This window comes from Odontomachus brunneus, unplaced genomic scaffold, assembly GCF_010583005.1.
Source record: "Odontomachus brunneus isolate Ranch 3 - 2012 unplaced genomic scaffold, Obru_v1 Obru_scaffold_204, whole genome shotgun sequence".
Lineage (NCBI taxonomy): Eukaryota > Metazoa > Arthropoda > Insecta > Hymenoptera > Formicidae > Odontomachus > Odontomachus brunneus.
In genome coordinates this window covers 497,804-513,540 of record NW_022639654.1, presented here as the reverse complement: position 1 = coordinate 513,540, position 15,737 = coordinate 497,804, and the positions used below count along the sequence as shown (strand labels likewise).

At 39.5% G+C, this 15,737-nt stretch overlaps 2 protein-coding genes across 4 annotated transcripts; one reads left to right on the top strand and one right to left on the bottom strand.

The window, feature by feature from the left end:
- The first annotated feature begins 36 nt into the window (after positions 1 to 36).
- LOC116852170 lies at positions 37 to 3,013 on the top strand. 3 transcript variants are annotated; one of them, XR_004379711.1, is made up of 6 exons: positions 37 to 1,285; positions 1,505 to 1,640; positions 1,723 to 1,939; positions 2,052 to 2,168; positions 2,313 to 2,519; positions 2,864 to 3,013. XR_004379711.1 is itself a non-coding variant. In XM_032832249.1 (6 exons), the coding sequence occupies exons 2-6, from the start codon at positions 1,235 to 1,237 to the stop codon at positions 2,434 to 2,436; spliced, it is 645 nt and encodes a 214-aa protein (XP_032688140.1). In that variant the 5' UTR covers positions 37 to 965; positions 1,053 to 1,234; the 3' UTR covers positions 2,437 to 2,740. The 3 variants fall into 3 exon arrangements, 2 of the variants coding, with proteins under 2 accessions (XP_032688140.1, XP_032688141.1); XM_032832249.1 differs by lacking the exon at positions 2,864 to 3,013 and having other exon boundaries at positions 37 to 965; positions 1,053 to 1,285; positions 2,313 to 2,740; XM_032832250.1 differs by lacking the exon at positions 2,864 to 3,013 and having other exon boundaries at positions 38 to 1,285; positions 1,765 to 1,939; positions 2,313 to 2,740.
- Positions 3,014 to 4,578: 1,565 nt separating this feature from the next.
- LOC116852171 (protein ALP1-like) lies at positions 4,579 to 9,574 on the bottom strand. Its single transcript, XM_032832251.1, has 3 exons — positions 9,220 to 9,574; positions 5,379 to 5,598; positions 4,579 to 5,303 (listed from the first exon to the last, which is right to left on the bottom strand). The coding sequence occupies exons 2-3, from the start codon at positions 5,580 to 5,582 to the stop codon at positions 4,899 to 4,901; spliced, it is 609 nt and encodes a 202-aa protein (XP_032688142.1). The 5' UTR covers positions 5,583 to 5,598; positions 9,220 to 9,574; the 3' UTR covers positions 4,579 to 4,898.
- Positions 9,575 to 15,737: the final 6,163 nt, after the last annotated feature.

The following is a 15,737-nucleotide window of genomic DNA, read 5'->3' as shown; positions in this document are numbered from 1 at the left end:
AGAATATTACTAAATACTGTACTTTTAATACTGAAAATAAGTAATTAATCAATGATTCTTAGTATGATATTTCTATAAGGGTTAAATAGGTGGATTGTAAGTCAAATGTCGTTAACTACAAAAATAAAAGATCAAATGTGTATTTCTCGTTAAGTGTTGCACCATGTGGGGAATATTTTATCTTTTATATTCTAGTTTTGATATTCTTAATATAACCTGCGAGAATTACATACATCTTTTGGTCCTTCCCTTATAGAAATATCATACTAAGAATCATTGGTAATTACTTATTTTCAGTATTAAAAATACTGGATAATAAGTAATTATCAATGATTCTTAGTATGATATTTCTATAACGGTTTGTGACGAGGAACGAGTGAACTGACCATGGAACAGTATGAATTAGTTTGAGAATTTTTTTCAAAAAAAGAAGTCTTTGATTTACATACGAGGGGCATTGCCAAATAACATGGTCAGCCGTTTCAGGGATTTTACAAGGATTGCAACTAAACTAGTCTGTAATATTAAATCTGAAAAGGCTAGAGTTTAGTGAAGTATGACCCAAACGCAGTCTACATATCGACGCAATAATTTTACGACTAAGGTCTAAATTATGGATCAAGGGAAACCTCCCTAGAAAGTAATAATGCTGAAAGAAATTAACTCCTGTACTTACTAGTATATAAGTTTTTTTTAAGATAATCCTGATTTTCCTCAGCTAATTGTGCCTCCCAGAGAGGCAAGGAAGATCCGAAATAAAGTATTCTTACCTAAAAGGGTAGATTCTTTAGCTAAATTATCTGCGAGTTTATTACCCGGAATACAAACATGACTGGGATCCAACACAGGGTGATGTTGAATCCTTTTATCTCCAGCGAATGCAATTCTTCTCTCAAACGCATAGCGTGAAAATTGCCCTTCCCTGCAAGATTCCCCACCAAAAGTGAAGTTAGAACGGATAAAGAGTCAGTAAAAATTCTGAAATTTTTAAATGTAGAGTATCTAATAATATGAAATACTTCCATAATGACTAAAGGTGCCATTTCATGCAGCTAAGAAAAGCCAGCGTATTACCCCCACTCCACTGATTTTCGCTAAAATAACTATACAGCGAAAGCACGCTCAAAGTTCGACATTGTTCAACTATCAGCGAAGCAACGCTGAAAAGGAGTAATAGAAGACAATCACATTTGAGGTTATAGAAATATTTTTTATTGAGTATATTAAACATAAAATGACTAAAAAGAGTGACAAATTATTAACAGTGCCACAAAATATTATCAAAGTAAGTATATATAATATAATATCTAGCATATCTTATAGGTTAGATTTTTCTTTATTTTTGGTAATTATATATATTATGGTATATTTAATAACATATATCAAAATCAAGATTGTTGATTCAGTGTCCCTTAAAGTACATAAATATCTTATTTTCTTATTTATTTATTATGTTGTATTTATTTCTTTATTATATTGTATTAATTTATATTTTATATTGTAGGAAACTCCGTTACTGTCATATACATGTGGTGTGTGCGAAACCGTTTGCCCAGAAAATGAAATTAATTGTCACCCTTGCATGAAAGAATATAAATACTTTTATATGGATGAACATTCATACTTTTATCCTCAGTGCGGTGAGTATTAGTGACTGAATGAATTTTATCATTACATATTTTGTTTTACGTAAATAATGTTAGTAGATATTGTAAAATGCAGATGACGGAAAAATTATTACCAATAATTTGGTTGATGATGCAGATGCGAGTTTAGTAGAGAAGATTCAGACAAAGAACAAAGAGGCTGATGGTATGACTGCCTGGCAAAAGGTAAAACTTTTACAGGAGGAACAGATTATAGAGGAAGTCCATAAACGTCCTGCGCTGTGGAATTTTAAGCTCCCTCTTACTGAGCGAAGATATTCTTCATTAATAATGTAAGTGGAATAAAATTCACTACTATGTCACTAAACGTATTATCGTCGTTTCTAGATACAATGGACGTTCCGTCCATAAAAAAAAATGGAAATCATTGTGCGATTCTTTCAGAATGCGCAAGAATAAACAGCAACACCAACCGAGTGGCTCAGCGGGAACATCACGAAAAAATAGTTGGTTGCACTATGATCGGATGCAGTTTCTTTGCGATGCACAACTTGAAAGCGAGTATGTACATACAAATTTGCGACTGTAGAAACGTATCTCAATGCAGCAGTATAGTTTTGTTTACATACGTGCAAATATAATACAAAATGTATTAATAAATACTACATTAATAAATAAATTAATAAATGTAACTTTACGTTACAGAACTATAAGCAATATTTCGGCGTCTGAAAGTTACGAAGAGCTCAAGCAGTGCAATGATAGTGACAGCCCAGGTAGCAAAGTGACGTCTAAAGACGTCATTAAGACGTTATTAAGACGTCTATGACGTTTTAATGACGTCTTTAGACGTCACCTTGTTACCTGGGAGTATAGTTTATAATGACAGCAGCAGTAGTGATCGTAGATCGCGTATGTTAATTTTATTAGTTATTTTCTCATAAAAGGTGAGTTCTAGGAAAAGAAAAACAAAACATGACCAATGTTTGTGAAATTTCGTTTTCCAACCTGAGGTTTCAAAAATTTCATTCATCAAAACTTAGCTCTTAATGTTTATTACAAATAACAAAATTTTAATAATAACATTATAAGTGTCAATGCAATATTGTATTGGCGCTCAAGTTATTTACCAATTGGTAAGAGTAATTTTTTCATTTTTTCCAATTTTTCTCTGCCTAGTACCCTTCATTTTGACTTTTAAATATAATTAAGGGGCACAGTAAATGACTAGATATAGAATCTAAATATGGTTGTAGATGGTAGCAAGCGTTGTCAGAGTGTAGATATTTCTGTTGAGGGAACCTTTGATCGACTTACTGATGTCCTCAGTCAATCAGTGACTGTCAACATACCGCCGTTTATACCGAATACGCCACCACCGGCTGACAAAGCGACTTTATTTGGTAGTCTCATTGCTGCTCAACTTCGAGAAGTCGATCCTGATTTAGTAGATAATATAATGTTGCAAGTAATGCAAGTAATAAATGTCGCAAAGTTGAACAACCGTAAATGAAAGAAAATGCTTATGAAATACTGAAACCTGTGATTACAATAATATAATATTATAATAATGATTGATTATAAAACTTTATTTTTAATAGTATTTTAATATATAAGGTGTAGTAAAAAGAAATCCATTATTTTTCCAATAGATGGCTTTAGTAATGTGTATCTCGCGTTGTATAAGTGCGATCGGTTTACGCTAGATGGCGTTAGAAAGATAAGATTTCGTACTAAAAAAACTTCTCAGACAGTTTTGTGATTGTTTGACTCAGTATTGTTTGAGCGCGCGTCAAAGATGGACACTAGCAAAGAGAAAATACGCCATATTTTACAGTTTTTCTTCGATAAAGGCGAAAACGCAAGCTAGGCAGCTGAAAATGTGAATAGTGTTTATGGTCCTGATACTGTAACAGCCAATCACGCGCAATTTTGGTTTCGTCGATTCCGTTCCGGTAATTTTGATGTCAAAGATGCACCACGCTCTGGAAGGCCAATTGTCGAAAATGTCGATAAAATAATGGAAATCGTCGAGTCCGACCGTCATGTAAGCACTGTTTCGATTGCCCAGGAGCTAAACATTGCACAAAAAACCGTTTGGAACCACTTGAATAAGGCTGGATACAAAAAGAAGCTCGATGTATGGGTGCCACACGAGTTAACGCAAAAAAACCTCATGGACCGAATTTCCATCTGCGAATCGCTGCTGAATCGCAACAAAATCGACCCATTTCTGCAGCGGATGGTGACTGGTGATGAAAAGTGGGTCACTTACGACAACGTCAAGCGAAAACGGTCGTGGTCGAAACGCGGTGAGCCGGCGCAAACGGTGGCCAAGCCAGGATTGACGGTCAGGAAGGCTTTGCTGTGTGTTTGGTGGGATTGGCAGGGAATCATCCACTATGAGCTGCTCCCCTACGGCCAAACTCTTAATTCGGACCTGTACTGTCAACAATTGGACCGTCTGAAGGAATCAATCGCCCAGAAGCGGCCAGCTTTGGCCAATAGGAGAGGAGTTGTGTTCCATCAGGACAACGCCAGACCACACACATCGATAGTGACTTGCCAGAAGCTCCGGGAGCTTGGTTGGGAGGTTCTTATGCATCCACCTTATAGTCCGGACCTGGCACCAAATGATTACCACCTGTTCCTGTCTATGGCGAATGATTTTGCTGGTGAAAAATTCGCCTCAAGAGAAGCTTGTGAAAATCGACTGTCCCAGTTTTTTGCCAATAGGAACAATGGTTTCTATGAGAGAGGCATAATGGAATTATCTTCAAAATGGCAACAAGTTATCGAACAAAACATGCATATTTGACCTAAATCGGATCATTCTAACTATGCTAAATAAAGCCTTCAATTTCATGCAAAAATAATGGATTTCTTTTTACTATATCTTATATATAATAATAATTATATTATTATTATTATATTATTATATTTTTTATATTTTATTTACATTTCGTTTATATTTCATTTATTTCTATTATTTTGCCACAGAACCGCTCCGTCACTATTAAAATAACGGCAAAATTCATTTCGAATTTGTACGCATTGTCTAGCACTCATGTTCGATCCGCAGTTTGAAATATCTTTAAATGCACATCCGTTTTCTATAATGTTTCGCCAAGACCCTGCTTTGAAGATATTTGGACAGTTTGGATCATCGACATCGACCAAATACGGAGGTACATATACATTCACATCAACGTTCTGTCGACGAAGCCAATTATGAAGACAAACGGTTGCTTGAACCATTAATTTCGCGTTCTCAATATTAGCTATAATTGGTTATCTATATATTCTCCACTGACTGGCCAATATACCAAATGTATTTTCTATTGTACGTCTGGCACGACTCAGACGGTAATTGTATATATCTTGTTTTGGTGTAAGCCCTCTGCCAGGATACGGACGAAGCAAGTATGGCTTTAGAGGAAAAGCTTCGTCTCCTACAAGGCAGTACGGTAAAATAGGTCCTCTTTCTCCAATCGCTACTGGCTGTGGAATATTCATCCGGCCTTCATCAAATGCTTTCCTCATAGCGCTATCTTTAAAGATACCACCATCGCTTTGTCGTCCGTATGCTCCGATATCCACAAAACGGATCACGTAATTTGCATCGCAGATAGCCATTAAGATTATGCTGTGACTGTGTTTGTAATTAAAACACATTGATCCAGCATTATTAGGACACTAAAACAAAGATATATTCTTTCAGATTATACTTCTCTTTACATTATATCGTATATTGAGAATGAATTTACATACTTGAATGATGACATGTTTGCCATCGATGGTTCCAATGCAATGAATAAAATTCCATTGTTTATCATAATCATTGGCGATATCCAGCCAGTCTCTTTCTGTAAGTTGATCCGGAAGAACCAAAGGGCACAAATCCCAAATTGCCTTGCATGTTTCACTAATAATGGTACTTGCTGTTGTTAGACCCACAAGATATTGGTAAGACATTGATGTGATGGAGTCCCTAGAAGCAAGATATCTATAATTTTTGATATATTGTGCAGGATTTGGAAGTTACTCGTTATTCGTTACTTGCCGTTACTTTTATTTTTTTTAATAATGTTTTAATAACGACGCGTATGATGTTGTCCTCATTAATAACGATTATAGTAATGCAGTTACAAAGTTTTAGCAACGGTAAGAAATGTAATAGTTAGTTTGCATACATGCAATATCAACTTGAACTAAAAGTAACCGGATTAAAAGTAACGTCGTTATTAATAAGGACATCATACATTATTAAAACATTATTAAAAAAAATAAAAGTAACAGCAAGTAACGAGTAACGAATAATTTCCCAACCCTGATATTATGTAACAATACACATCCATAAAGAAAAAATGTAACATAATGGTCTGTTCTTTTCAATTGCACTGCTGGACTGGTGCAATAAGTTAGAGCAAGCCAAGTATATTTTTTCTCGCTCTAACTTATTGCACCAGTTCAGCAGTGCAGCTGAAAAGAACAAACCAATGATTACACATACATATATACGTCATAACAGTTGGAACTAACATTGAGGCTTGTTTGACTTGTCATATAGTACAAGACTAAACATACTTCAATGTTAGTGCTAATCGTTCAGGTGGTGTGATAAATGGTCGAACGACGTCCTGTTTCTGCAATTATGGTCCGATTATGTTCAAAAGTTTTTCCAACTGAGTTGCAGTCATCCGAAAATAATTCTGGAATCGTATGTCCTCCAATATCAATTTTGGAACCGACGCAAAGAAAAAAACCGTGTTCGTTATGATTTTCAAAAATGGGTGTTACCCAATACTTTTTTTCTTGTACTGTTTCTTCCTTTGCAATAAATGCAGCACAGCAATTCCAGTGGCTATACGTCGCCTTTTAATCTCTACAATTGTAAGTGACACTATACGTCTGTATTGTTCCACATATTCCATGTATTGACTACCGTTATCCATTTTTATAATCAATATAGTTAACACTTGTTCTCTCTCTTTAAAAAACTTTTAATTTTTCTTTTTAAATTATTTGTGCACTATTTACATAACAATACTAAACAATCTTTAAGCCAGCGTTCTTCCTTTCTTTGTAATGGCTAGGAAAGTCAGCGAAGACACGCTCCATGAAAAGGAAGCAGGCTTCAGCTTCAGTTTTTCAACGCTGCTTTACATTGCGGTGGAGTGGGGGTAATACACTGGCTTTTCTTATCTATATGAAATGGCACCTTAAGGCTTCCGCAGCAAAAATCGAAATAAAAAAGGGAGCTTTATATATCCTGTTGTATTGTTCATCAAGAGATGTAACCGAATAACCCACGCCAGATGATTCAATCTTCTTTGAACCGTCAGTATAAAGATCTAAGTTGTTAGGAGAAGGATTGCCAAAGATTCCCTAAAATTTTTTATTAGGAGCATCTGCAGCCTGAATTTCCTTTCCGGAGTACAAATCGATATGAGGCGACTAGGTTAGAGATTCAAATCGTATAGAGCTTGGGAAAGGGCGATCGTCCCTGTTAAGGAGTTTCGAAATTCTTAAAACGTCTTCGAAACATTCAACTATAATGTTACTATTGGATTTGAGTGACCCGAGGTGGGGTAGGTTGAGAATATCGTAGAGTGTGGGTAGTAGCGGATGAGAATCCACCGCGTACACTTTTGTGAGGAATCTTCTGCATAGATATCTTGCTCTAATTTCCAACAAGATTCCCTAGCCTCAGCTAACGTTACATTAATCGGAGTGGAGGTTCTCAAGCCTAGGGCAAATCTAATCGCTTTGAATTGTAACCTATTCAGAGTAAGAGCAAGTTTGGAATTAAGGCCGTGAAGAAGGAAATTACCATAATCCAAGTGAGATCTAATAAGGATTTTATTTTAGGGTAGAAGGAGAAGGGATGGATCAGCCCCCCATCAAGTTTGCCTCAGACAACCGATGATTTGCATGGGATTCTGACAGCTAGTCCAGATGTGTTTAATGTGATCGTCCCACTTGAGTGTCGAAGAAAACACCATTCCCAGGAAACGAACAGAAAACTGAAACGGAACGTTAAAACCTCTCAGGCGTATTCGATAATTTCTTCTGACCTGATTACTACTGAAGATACATATGTTACATTTTTTAGGAGATAACTCTAAACCCAAATTTGAAAGAAATTTACTAGTATCATTTAACTTATCCTCCATTCTTAGGCCTTCGTCCACCTCTGGGTGATTGGAAAGAAGTGTGACGTCATCTGCGTACTGTAAAGTATTACAATTATTATTCTTAACTAATTCTAAATGTGCCACATAAAGCGCATATAAAATAGGGCTAAGAAAACTCCCCTGAGGAAGATCCCTGTGAGCCCAACACACTTCATCAATGTCACCGAAACGAAAAAACACTTGTTTTCTTCTTTCTCTTAAATTCCGTCCTACAAATAGCTTCCCTTTTTTTAAAGTTAATGAAATCCTCTCTAGAGTGAGTAATTTTAAATTTTAATAGGGCCGCTTTTCTAAGTCTGACCTATCTTGAACATGCTGCACCCCACCACGGAGGGGAAGGGAGAGGATGGAAGGAATACAGTCCGTTGTTTTTGCCTTCGCGCTGCGATCGTTTTACAGGAGAGGACTCGGATAACGAAGTTCTGATGAGTTCCAGGGAAGCTAGATAACGAGAATGACAATCCGGAAATCTTTCCTTAACGCAGATTTCGGACTTGAGACGATCAGAAATTAGGTCTTTAAACTTTTTCCAGTCTGTATGTTTCGAGTGTAACTTGTAATTCATTTTCGAATTTTTTGTTAACTTCGGAACCGGGAAAGGAAAGAGAAATTGGAAAATGATCGCTACCGTGCAGATCAGCGTCCACAATCCAAAACATATTTGATCTGGTTTTGCAATCACAAAAGGTGAGATCAATGGAAGAAGACCTGAGCTGAGAGGCATCGTAGTAGGTGGTACTGCGATCATGAGCAATACACAGGGAAGAAGTCTCAAGACCTTCGAGGAGATTACGACCCGCTTGGGTACTCCTTTCTCCACCCCAAGAATGATGTATGTTGAAATCACCGCTGATAATAACTCTGCCACTGAATTGTGCAAAGAACTTGATCCATCCGGCAGCTGGATGGAATAATCGGTCCCTTCGGGGGCCTATAACAAGAAATCAGCATAAGTTCCTCAGAAGCAAGTGAAATTTTTATCGCACACAACTCGATAGAACCCTCGCAGTCATACAGATCCTCCACAACTTGATATTTTATGCCACTTCTCACACAAATAGCTACACCCTCTCCCCTCTGGATTCTATCTTTCCTTATCACCGAAAATATTGAAAAACATATCCTCCGACAGTCATGTCTCAGAGAGTGAAAGAAGGTCATCTAGACAGCTCTAGAAGGTTCTCTAGACAGCTTCAATATTTCCGAGCTCTTATAAATCACACTTTTATAGTTCCATTGTAAAATTTTTAGACTTGACGAATCTATCCTTTTAGGGATGAATTTAAGAGATGATCCTCCCAACCTACATATAATGTAGTGGATCTAGGTAATTCTGAAGGCGATTTAAAAGAACAATTTACCATTGGTTGAATATGCTAAACAATTGATCTAACTTGGATTCAATACGTTCGAACCTGGATTCGTAGTCCTGTGATGATGTAGACGTCACCGACCGGCCAGCGCCAAGACGAGAAGAATATGTAGGAGGCACTATTTCGGTAGCACCACGCAGGGTCTTCCTATCCTCAGGCAATGCAGGAAATGTTGGAAATTCCTTTAGAGTTTTAATCGGTGTCTTGTTGCAAATAGTGGAACTCCTGTTTTGGCTGATCCTAAAAGTCTTTCTCCTTGCCTCAGCGAAAGTTACGTTGTCCAGAGCCAAGGTTCTAATGATTACCTCTTGTTTTTTGAAGGTGGGACAATTCCTGTCTCTCGTGTCGTGAGGACCAGAGCAGTTGATGCATTTTTTTATTAGCTGAACAGGGAATATTCTTGGTAATTACATGGTCATCCGAGTAGGTCAAACATCTTTCTTTGGATATGCAAGTTTTTGAAATATAACCCATACGGCCGCATTTATAGCAGAGTATTACCGCTGGGATGTACGGAGAGACATAAATCCTGGTTCTCCAAATGTGCACAAAGAAGATCTTGTCCCTTAAATTCTATATATAACGTCTGCGAGTCAATCCATTGTCCGGTGTCCTTGTCCTTTCTTTTCAGTCTGAATGCATTGATTGTCCTAATCTTTTTGTTGTCCGAATTAATAATATTGATGACTTCTTCCACCGACACGTCCAGGGGGATTCCCCTAATGATCCCTTTCCTGGAAATCATGTTCCTTGGGATGAAGATCTGTAAGTAAGCTTCCTTGAGAAGCGGATTCTTTAATGCATTATTTGCTTCGGCTCTAGATGCGAAGGTAATCTTCCAACAATTCTTCCCTTGCGGAGAGCACTCCAGATATTTAATATTTGATTTCTATAATTTTCTGGCAAGTTCTAAAGCCGAATATCTCCGAGCAGGTTGGTCCGTACCGTTACCTTTATATGTGATTAGTGTACAGAATAGAGGCTTACTTAGCGAGTCGAATATGGAAGTAGTGAGGACGCCGATGGTGATGAAGCCGACAACGAGGTCCTCAACAGTCGAAGTGGAAACCTCCCTTGATTTGTTAAAGTTAGTATTTTTGTCAACGGAAACGTGCTTTTTCAAAAGATTTTTGGCGGGAGTTTGGTCGGCCATCTTGTCCTCCGTGTCCTCCCTCGTCGAGTCACTGCTAATTTCTTCATGATTTCTCTTCTTGTTCCTGGATTTCGTCATTTCTCGTATCGAAACAAAATCCTCTGTCACCATACGATCGTCTAAGACTTCAGGTTCGTAGTTAGCGAACGCTACACTTGAGAATATCTCGGGAGCCTGGGAGGACCCCAGACCCCCCTCCTGTTCGCTACTCTTTTCAATTTTCTAAGGCAAACTGTGGCTTGCCTGTTATTACGTCTACTGTATAGAAAAGGCAGGGAAAGTCGACACCGATTTAAGGGAGAAAAGTACGAGAGGGAACGATATAAGCTTTAGTCACAAACTCAGAACTGATCGCTATCACGACTATTCATATCCAAGGCTTGCGGCCAACCTGCAGCTCTATCACTGTGGCTTATTATAATACTAGCGCAGTATCCGTGAACTATCATGGACGTCTAAACTGCTCTGTTTTATCTACATTTTAACAAAAAGTAATAGTAATTTTCCATAAAAAATTGTGGTTTTCTAAAGCTTCTAAGCATATTTTTGAAGATTGGACGTTATTCTATACAACATTTTATAGCTAGCAGATATTTCCTTTTTTTTATATGCGTCGTAGAAATTTTTATAACCTACGAATTGTACTAACAACTTACTTAAAAATTTTTTTTCGTTTTCGATGAAAAAATTATATCTGCTGGGTGTGTTTCAGTGAGTACTTTAAGCGTGCAAAAGCGCTTTTCGATCAGTTCAGTCTGGAAAACGTAAAATCTAAAATAGGTTTGTAGGCATTCCGACATTCCCTTAAGAAGTTTTGGAATACTCTTCAATATATCCTGGATATGTATAAGATAATTTTAAAACATCTTATACTGTTTAAATTAGGATTAATAAACTTGATAACGATATTCTATTTAAATCAAATATTATAAGTATTGTAACGTGGCAACTTCGAAGACGCCCATTCCAATAATAAATGCGCCGATTTCGCGGATATTTTCGACTATCGCGTCCCGAACTGCCTTTTTTCTTTCGCGTGAGTCCTTAGAACCAATCTCGGAGTTACGAGTAAGCGTGGAGCAGATGTGTTGGTCAGCAGAAGCGCCCCAGATGCGCACATTGACAAACAGACACAGCCAACCACAACGCCGTATGCCTAGAGATATTCTAGTGACTGTAAACAACGACATATTATTGGATGTGTCTATTTGTCAATGTGTGTATCTGGGACTCTCTCTGGTCAGCGCGTTCCAGAATTTGTGCCCCTCGGCTTCCGTTGCCGGTCACTAGGACTATCCGAGGACGACGTGGGACGGAGGACCATCGGCCGCCAGTTCCTCACTCATTGCTCTCGTTTAGGTGATCGCTCTAAGATTATTTAGCGCTGTAACATTTTTGCTTATTCTCGAGTTTCCGATCGCTCTAAGATTCTCCGACGTTCCCAAATATTCTATCCCTCCAGAATATTCGATAACACGGAAACATAGCTATCGTATTAAGAATCGATACCGTTAGCTGTGTTTATGTTTCAACTGATGTTTGGCGAACACAATGGTAAGGAGCAAGGAGCGATACCGGGAAGACAATACCATCCTGAAGAGATCCCGGCTAGAAGAAATGGTGTGCCGATCAAGGCCGTGAGCACATCATCGATGGCGAAGTGTCTCGAGACAATTAATTTCTTGAGACAACAACAACGAGAACTGTCGATTGCTGATTGAAGATCGGGAATTCTAGCCGAGGCGAGAAGCGACGAGGAGGGATCGTAAAAGGATTCGAGATCCCAGAGGAACGGCCGATTCAGCAGTCGAGCGACTGTAGCCACGAGCGCAGAAAATATCGTACCAACTCCACGACGCCAAGATATCATTATCGACTCCGCGACGACAAAAATTGCTCTCGCCTTTCGGTCATCCTTTTTGTAAGCCCGCGGGTGAGAAGGAGAGTGGATGCGGGCGAGTGATCGAGCGAGCGCACGAGCAAGAGTGCAAGCGAGCGGAAGAGCGAACGCGTGAACGAGCCGGACACGATAGGAAGGCGAGGACCGCACCGAGACCGGCCATCCCCAAGGCGAAACCGTCGCCTCCCATCTGCTTTAAAATTTTCGTGCCGTTGTTGTAGAATTTTGTGTTATCGTCGTCCTGTCCGCAGAGCGACTGCGAAAACCGACTTGCTCGAGGAGACCGTCCTCGGGCCGTGATTGCCGCGTCCACGATCTCATATCAAACGTCGCGAGTATTGTGAAGACCGCGCGGCGACGGTCTCGATAACGGGGCAGAGTGTACCACTATCGGGTGAAGACTATCGGGAAAAGCGAGTCCCGCCTAATAAACTATTAACTGTCGCAGATTTTTCGAGTAGATTCTCTCCCTTCCTTATCGTCTCCCGAACTCATCCCGTCGCCGACTTAAATAACGGGAAGCTATCAGTCTCGTACGGTTCCAGGATCACACGAATTTTCGGATATTTTCGTGTTCTTTGGTGTTCCGAGGTGGTGCGGCCTTTCCGCACCTAGCGCCCAATAACTCATTTTTCGTGTGCCGTGAGCGTGATCTGGGGCCGACGGCAAGTTGTCGACGTAGCGAGCAGGCGACTTTGCGCGATACTTTTAGCGAAAATGTCGCAGTATATTTAGGAGGTAAGATTTACTTGTTCTGCTAAAATAATTTAAATAATATTTAAATTTAAATAATTTAAATATTTTGATAACAAGAATGATAAGCATATCTCATAATTGATTTAAATTGTTTCTTGTATTTTTCAAACTAATTTATTGTTTACTTCAGTTATTTTAATATTTGGTTAAAAAATAACCAGTAAGCAAGAAATTAATAATACAACGTTGCTACAATGATATTGAAGAACCTATAATATTGTCAAATATGTAGTGTTTAATATTCTATCAAACATTATTATGCACATACTTTGGCCGCGATTTGGAAGTTTCAATAATGTTGAAATAAGATTGCCATAACATTTTAATCGGCAGAAATATTTTTAAGATGTTGTATTGATTTCAAGTAAATGTTAAAGTATCAGGATCTTTAATAAGTTCTCGCTGTTTTCCAACGGATGGCATTACTAGAATTGCGTGCGTGTAGTTTAAGATGGTAACGCATCTATAAAGAAGTACTATAAGCAAGCTTGAAATTCAGTGTATGTCATTTCGCTGAAGTGTAAACAACTTTTTTTTTCATAGTGTTAAACATGTCGAGTTTCGTGAAAAAAAAAGAGTATTTGCGGGGAGTTTTACTGCACTACTTTATTCAAAAAAAAATCTGCAGCTGAAGCACACAGAATTCTTGTTGAGACTTACAGCGACCATGCTCTGTCGGAAACAACATGCAGAGATTGTTTTAGACGCTTCAAAAATAATGATTTTGATGTTGAAGATAAAGAACGCTCTGGCGCACCGAAAAAGTTTGAAGACGAAGAATTGGAGGCATTACTTCATGAAGACTCATGTCAGACGCTAGCTGAATTTGCAGAATCATTAGGAGTTGATCACCCAACAGTTTCGAAACGTTTGAAAGTATTAGGAATGATTCAAAAACAAGGACATTGAGTGCCGTACGAGTTGAAGCCGAGAGACATCGAGCGGCGTCTTTTCACGTATAAACAGCTGCTTCACTGGCAGAAAAGGAAAGGGTTTTGCATCGTATTGTGACTGACGATGAAAAGTGGATACTACGATAACCCTAAGCGTAGAAGATCGTGAGCTAAGCCCGGTCATGTATCAACATCGTTGGCAAAGCCGAATATCCATGGTTCGAAGCTTCTGCTCTGCATTTGGTGGGATCAGCTGGATGTAGTTTATTATGAGCTGCTCAAACCGAACCAAACCATCACGGGAGATCGCTATCGACTACAATTGATGCGTTTGAGCCGAGCATTGAAGGAAAAACGGCCGCTATACGAGCAGAGACACGACAAAGTGATTTTGCAATATGACAACGCTCGGCCACATATTGCACAATCGGTGAAAACCTACTTGGAAACGCTTAAATGGGAAGTCCTACCCCACACGCCGTATTCACCAGACATTGCCCCTTCCGATTATCACTTGTTCCGATCGATGGCACATGGCACGTCGTGCTCTCGCGACACTCGTTCGAGTATCTGTTCTCGCTACTACCTGCGCCTCCACGAGGTATCCTGCGCCAATAGCATACACCGCGCCGATTTTCTCGAACACACGTCGTTCAGCGTCCCGGCGCTGTTACTGCCGACATCGCCGGGTCCCCGCGACCCGCCAACCACTGAACACGCTGAGCGTGAGTACCGAATCGCGACATGCGACCGCCCGCTGAGACCCGTGTGACACGATGCGTTCGCGTTATATGCTCTGCCTACCGTCTTGTAAGCTGCGGCCTACTGAAACTACGATCCGATAACTGGCGCCGTCTCATACCGAATTCTTGAACCACTACGCGATGCTTTGTACCACGGATTCTCAATAAATTTATTTGTTTTTCTTTTTGTTTGACAACTGTGTTTTGTGTCAGTTTGTAGCCTAATTCCGACGAGCGAAAAATCTGGCAATATAACTGACAGCTGATTTGCGAAGTAAGGTTGTTACATTGGCGCCCGAACAAACTAAGACACGAACTCACACAAAAACAGAGATATCCAAAATACGGAGTAATGACATGGTAGATATATAAACTTTCGAAAGACCAGTTACTCGAAAAACTACGGGAACAACATATAGATATCGAAGGTATTTTCGACGAATTACGACAGCGACTCGTGCAACTAAACAAACAAAATCCGGAAGTGGTCCCAGGCACGAGTCGCAACGAAATATAAACAGATATCGCGATGCAGAATAACGACGATTCCGATACAGTGTTAGAACCGATAGAATCCATAGCAAAAATAATGAACCAAATTAGAAAATGGAGTGTGACGTGGCAGCCGTGGAGGCGCCCGTCTCAAGAATCCCGTGTCGATTAGTGGAAAGAATGTTTATCGCGTGCCGTGTCGCTAACGGTTTTTCGAGACCTTGCCGAGTATCGCGTTCCGTCGGATTGCTTGTTGTGCAAATTTAGAACAAAGCGAAGAAGCGATTTTTGCGAGCGGAGCAGATGCGAAGGTCAGCGCGTCCCGAATTTTGTGCCCCTCGACGCCCCTTGCCGGCCACCAGGACGAGGAGCGGAGGACATCGAGGGACGAGGATGCAGCAGATGACCACCAGCGAAGCCCTTGCTCAGGTGAATCGCACTCTCGTACTTTGGTGATGCCGAATTATTATCGCAAATTATCGGACGCTCAGCAATAGAGAATATTCTATTGCTGAGAAATTATCGTAGTCACAATACAGTATCGCGTTTAGACGGATCAGCTGTATTTACTTTCAGCGAAGCAGCCGTCACGAGAAACCCGGCAGGAAAAAACGGGAGAGCCG

What these genes read in the sequence shown, in the direction of transcription:
- LOC116852171 (XM_032832251.1), bottom strand. Translation starts at nt 5,582, where the DNA reads ATGTCTTACCAATATCTTGTGGGTCTAACAACAGCAAGTACCATTATT. An exon ending in GCAAACATGTCATCATTCAA is followed by an intron (nt 5,304 to 5,378) that starts GTATGTAAATTC and finishes TCTTTGTTTTAG; the next exon opens with TGTCCTAATAATGCTGGATC.
- LOC116852170 (XM_032832249.1), top strand. Translation starts at nt 1,235, where the DNA reads ATGACTAAAAAGAGTGACAAATTATTAACAGTGCCACAAAATATTATC. An exon ending in ATACTTTTATCCTCAGTGCG is followed by an intron (nt 1,641 to 1,722) that starts GTGAGTATTAGT and finishes TGTAAAATGCAG; the next exon opens with ATGACGGAAAAATTATTACC. An exon ending in AGATATTCTTCATTAATAAT is followed by an intron (nt 1,940 to 2,051) that starts GTAAGTGGAATA and finishes CGATTCTTTCAG; the next exon opens with AATGCGCAAGAATAAACAGC.